Source organism: Chanos chanos, chromosome 5 (genome assembly GCF_902362185.1).
Source record: "Chanos chanos chromosome 5, fChaCha1.1, whole genome shotgun sequence".
Lineage (NCBI taxonomy): Eukaryota > Metazoa > Chordata > Actinopteri > Gonorynchiformes > Chanidae > Chanos > Chanos chanos.
In genome coordinates this window covers 2,092,704-2,098,623 of record NC_044499.1, presented here as the reverse complement: position 1 = coordinate 2,098,623, position 5,920 = coordinate 2,092,704, and the positions used below count along the sequence as shown (strand labels likewise).

Here is a 5,920-nt window from a genome sequence, read left to right as displayed (position 1 = left end):
GTCCTGGAAGCGGACCGTCCGTTCGTCTGTTTGTGAGTTGCGTTTGTTTGATGGTCTGTTTTAGACAGTATTAGTAATTTTGTTTTGTTTGTTACTAAACTCTGAGTTCAGATGTTAACTTCAAAAAATAAAAATGCATTTGGGTTATCTTTATTACTGTGTTTATTGTTATTATTATTATTATCGCTTACTAATTGTGACAATTGGCTAAATCTGGTAAACAGTCACGCACACAAATACATGCGCTCATTATGTGTGTGTGTGCCCCCCTCAATACACACACACACACACACACACACACACTTTTTCTTTAAAAATGAATTAAAACGTGTCTGTCTAGTTCCCAGAAGACTAAATAAATAAATATATAAATATATAAATAACAACCTCGCAGATAGCTATTGAAAAGCCGATCAGCTAATATCTGGGTGTCAAGTTTCAAAGTGTAGAATAAGAGGGGGAAATGACATTGGTATTCGTTGAACTCCGGCCGTTTCTCTGAAGAAAATCCACGACTCAAACTGGCGAGCGCAGAGCATACTGAAATGATGTCAAATGTAAATTGTGAAAATCCGTAAATTATTAGGCATCACTGACAGTCACATCATTTCTCTGACATTGAAAAGCATCAAAGGACGAGCAATACAAAGAAGGAAGAGTCGCCTCTACAACACGCAATACCGCGCAAAACCGCCGAGTGTAAGCGAGCGCTGCTACCCTCCGCATGAATGCAAGGCAGAGATGAGAGAGAGAGAGAGACAGGGAGAGAGAGAGAGAGAGAGAGACGGAATTTTGTGGTTAATGAGAAAACCTAACGCCACCTCTTGCACCACACTCGTAACGGAGCAGCAGACGAAGAGAGAGAGAGACAGACGAAAAAAGTAGGCTAGGAGTTCATTTTAAAACATACCTCGAGATAAAGGAGGAAACGCGGATGGACGAAATTTCACGAGGTTTATTATCGTTTTAAAGGATTACACATTCCTACTGTCGGCAAACCAAGTCTTAAAATGAGGATTTGATGGTGTCTTTAGAGAGACGCGGCAGCACGGACCTTCCCAGGCGCAGGGATTTAAATGCAGCGGGATTGAGTGATGGCGTGGATTTGGATATTAACTTTGGCTATCACTTTTCACAGAGGTAAGATTCACAGAAAGCGGTTCCGTGCCGTTCACTAATCTCCTCTGTCCAAGTGAAACCCGATTTTCTGTAGAGACCCATTGCAATTGAAGTTTAAGGGTGTGCCAATATGTCTATCAATTTTATCATTCGTGTGTGTGTGTGTGTGTGTGTGTGTGTGTTTGTACGCGGCTTCGCAGTTCTACAGCATCGGTAGTTTTCAGACCAGTGTGTTTCAGTAGTTTTTTTCTTTTTTAATTCAATTAGCCTAATAGCCGAAAAGATGTCAGTCAGTCAGAAAGTGAGAGAATTCAACATCAGGAGTTGGCATGACTTTGTCCTTCATTAATCAGAATCATTCAGTGGTTGGGAGCAATCTCTCTCTCTCTCTCTCTCTCTCTCTCTCTCTCCCCTTCTCTTATCCACATACACAGAGAGAAAGAGAGGGGGGCGGGCGAGAAAGCTAATATTAACATTCGTGTGTATGTGTGTTCATACGTATATGTCTGTTAGTGCATCGGTGTTCACAATCTAACGGTCTACCGCGTGCTGTCTGAAGCGAACCGTTGCGCGTGATTGTGGCTCATTCGCGGTTCGCAGCGAAAGGCGGCTGGGGTGTAAACGAAGCCTGAGGTGAGAGACCGAGAGATTATTGCAGGGATATCGGGCAATAAGTTACACGACGCTTATCAGCTTTTGCCACCGCGGTACCAAATCTCTTGGCAGTTTGTTCAGCTCCGATTATCGTTGTGTTACATCTGTCAGTGGCATGTTCTCTCTCCCCTGATCAGAGTCTCTCGTAGTGCCTGTTGGTATTCTTTGCTCATAGGCTAGCCCGCGAAAGACGTGCCTCTGAGAAATTCATCCAGGTGCGGCAAACAGTCGGTAGGCTGGAAGTTGAATGAAACTATCGCCCGTTTCCGTAGTTCTGAATCGGCGGACTGCACGCGGTTCAATTCACAGCATCGGTGTTCTTAAACAAGCGGGAATTAACAGCCATCACCATGACAACAGCTTCCATTATCAGGGTTTACCACGACAGCACTACAGTGGTGCTTTTAATTTTTGTATTAGTGGCCTGACTGCGAGGATAATTTTATGACACAGACACCCAAAGCCATCAGTTTAATCATTTTCAATTGGGAAATGGGAAAGTCTGTTCTTACGGTTAGGCCTATTTGTCGGCTATTTAGTGAGCACGTTGTATGAATTCGGTTTTCATGGTAGTTTATTCTGTGAAGTTGTGCGTGTTATAACGCTGACGCGATGTGATAAAAGTTGACACTGTCTTTACCATCAAGATGAAAGGGAGAGGAGACAGAGAGACAGAGAGACAGAGAGAGCGAGAGCGAGACAGAGAGAGAAAGACATGAGTGACAGGGTCAGGCTGATGCAGGGAAACAGTTTGATAGAGAAATGAAGAGGGGGGAGCAGGGAGGGTGGCGGAGTTTGTTGAGGTAAAATAAAAGGATATGAGAGGATGAGGTGAGCACAAAAGAATGCTGGAGGGAGGAATGACTCCACGGATCAGAATTCTGTTTTCTTTTAATTAAACTGTAATGTTTGTTGTTTTTTCATTACATTCACTGTTTCCCCGGGCTGGTACAATATCCAAATTTCATTTAGTCCGACATGGGAGGGTGAGAGACAGAGAGACATACAGAGAGAGAGAGGGAGAGAGAGAGAGTGACAGTACCTAGATAATGAGTATTTAGGATTGAAGAATATTACTGAAGAATAACCTCCACACAGTAAAAAAGAGAAAAAAAAAATCAAAGGAATTTCGCCCATTCGTAGCACCTGCGAGATTTTCCTAAAACAGGTTTCTGTCTCCAGGACTGGATTGCCACAGTGGGAATTCTGTGTCCTGACGTATCTAGAATTTCAGTTTGTGACTGAAAAATAGAAAAACGATGATTTTGTAACAACGTTTTCTTTTATTGTTAATGTGTAATAACTCGCTCATTACTTTATGAATAACACTATTGGAAATGGCTGTGTACATTTGGAATAACTGCACAATAATTAAGTAATTACATGGATTGAAGTCATGTGAAGTAACAATAAAATCAAGTTATTAGTTGTGTGCCAAGTGAAACTGTGTGTGTGTGTGTGTGTGAGTGTATGTGTGTATGTGTGTGTATGTCTGTGTATATATATGTGTGTGTGTGTGTGTGTGTGTGTGTCTGTGAGACAGAAAGTCCATTTGTAAACTAAGAGCAAAGGTCAGACAGGACTTTGTCAGTGGTAATGGACAGATGTTTCTGTGTGTTAGGTAGTAAAATATAGTGATGTGTGTGGGTCTACAGTGTTAGGTAGTAAAATATAGTGATGTGTGTGGGTCTACAGTGTTAGGTAGTAAAATATAGTGATGTGTGTGGGTCTACAGTGTTAGGTAGTAAAATATAGTGATGTGTGTGGGTCTACAGTGTTAGGTAGTAAAATATAGTGATGTGTGTGGGTCTACAGTGTTAGGTAGTAAAATATAGTGATGTGTGTGAGTCTACAGTGTTAGGTAGTAAAATATAGTGATGTGTGTGGGTCTACAGTGTTAGGTAGTAAAATATAGTGATGTGTGTGGGTCTACAGTGTTAGGTACTAAAATATAGTGATGTGTGTGAGTCTACAGTGTTAGGTAGTAAAATATAGTGATGTGTGTGGGTCTACAGTGTTAAGTAGTAAAATATAGTGATGTGTGTGGGTCTACAGTGTTAGGTAGTAAAATATAGTGATGTGTGTGGGTCTACAGTGTTAGGTACTAAAATATAGTGATGTGTGTGGGTCTACAGTGTTAAGTAGTAAAATATAGTGATGTGTGTGGGTCTACAGTGTTAGGTAGCAAAATATAGTGATGTGTGTGGGTCTACAGTGGAGACTAGTTGTGCTCACATTGTGCAGGAAAGTGTGGACTGGTCTACCACACTTTCCCAAACTGACAAACAGACAGAGTGATGCAGTGTCCCTGTGTGTGTCCGTCTGTGTGTGTGCGTCTGTGTGTGTGTGTGTGTGTGAAAGAGAGAGAGAGAGAGAGAGAGAGAGTGTCCGTGTCTGTGTGGTGTGTGTGCGTGTGTGTGTGTGTGTGTGTGTAAAATGAGGCGTTTGCATATTTGACAGAATCTGCCAGTCTAAATTAGAGCTGACATTTATCAATCTAACCTCTCTGTCATTCTGAATCAGGTAAACAATGACAAAGGAAAGAGAGAGAGAGAGAGAGAGAGAGAGAGAGAGAGAGAGGAGGAAAGCATTGCACTTTGCTTAGTTCTCAGAGGACAGTATGTTTTAAGATGAAAGTCTTGTGTGGTTTCGTTTAGTGACGTGCTTAAAGAGAGAAGAGGAGAATTGTCCATGATGCCAAATGCATGCATGTCTCCTCTCCTTATGAAAACTGTTGAACTGGTTTTCAGAGAGAAGCTGGCAGGCTGGCCCGTCTGTGTGTATTCTACTGGAATACAGTCTCTACGTCCTGTTAAACTTCAGAGGTGGGAGATAGGGAAGGTCAACTATGAGACAAAAACAATACCCGTGTCTGCAGACACAGGGCAGGTTTTTCACTGTTCGTTCATTTCCCATTATCGCAAAATCCTCGTCATCTTCATCTTCATCTTCATTTTTTCTTACGTTTCTTGCCAGTAGTATGCGGTATGTAATAGTGTACAGAAATGAAGAAACCGTGTTTACCTGAGGGGTAAACTCATAAACGTATGTTTACTCATTGTAATCAAAACAAGTGTTCCGTCTCAGTCAGATGTGTATTTAGTGTTGAGCAATCACAGGAAGTGTTGAGTGTGTGTGTGTGTGTGTGTGTGTGTGTGTGTGTGTGTGTATGTGCATGTGGTGTTCCGTGTGTGTGTGTGTGTGTGTAATGTTCAGTGTGTGTGTGTGTGTGTGTGTGTGTGTGTATGTGCATGTGGTGTTCCGTGTGTGTCTGTCTCTGTGTGTATGTGTGTGTAGCGTTCAGTATTAGGGGTGCAGGAAGTGTGCTAACCAATTAGGAGACAGCTCCTCCCATGGCATTTCTCACAGCTAAAGCGGTGACATCATCTGTACTGCTGATAGAGTGACCTGGCTGTCCGACCGAACACACGCACACACACACACACACACAAACACTCACACACACATACACACACTACACTCACACACACACAACCCCCCCCCCCCCCCCCCCCCCCCCCCCACACACACACACACACACACACACATATATATATATGTATATGTGTATATATATATATATATATATACACATACATACATACATGCATACATATATATATATATATATATATACACACACACTACACATACACACACACACACACATACACGCACACACACAAACACCCCCCCCCCCCACACACACACACTTATACACAAACATACTCACAAACATACACACACACATACATGCACACACTCTCGTATATACTAGACATACATGTAGACCCAGACAAGTATGTCTACACGTAAATAGATACCTTGCTGTAAAAATATGCAGACACACTAGAGACACATTTAAATTTTTATATATATACAGTCGTAATTACAGTGAAGGACGGAGTGACAGACTTTCCTGTGTGTGTGTGTGTGTGTGACGAAGTACACATATGTGTTCAGTCACTTTGTAACATGTTTTTTTACTCATGTTTTTATTGTCATTATCTAGGTGAGAGAGTTCTCATTATGATGTCATAGTTCAAACAACAGCTCATTCAAGTATGATGTCATCAGCGACTCAAGATGACATCACTCTTTGGTGTGGACAGGCTTTGCGCTCTAAGTCAGAATGAGCGCGAGAGTG

General features: G+C 42.0%; 1 protein-coding gene across 1 annotated transcript in view; it reads left to right on the top strand.

The window, feature by feature from the left end:
* Nucleotides 1-1,021: 1,021 nt before the first annotated feature.
* Nucleotides 1,022-5,920, top strand: part of kirrel1b (kirre like nephrin family adhesion molecule 1b) — a 35,037-nt gene continuing 30,138 nt past the window's right edge. Inside the window, exons 1-2 of the mRNA XM_030773373.1 lie at nt 1,022-1,140; nt 1,949-2,004. Coding sequence (XP_030629233.1) covers nt 1,022-1,140; nt 1,949-2,004 — 175 coding nt within the window. The remainder of the gene's footprint in view (nt 1,141-1,948; nt 2,005-5,920) is intronic.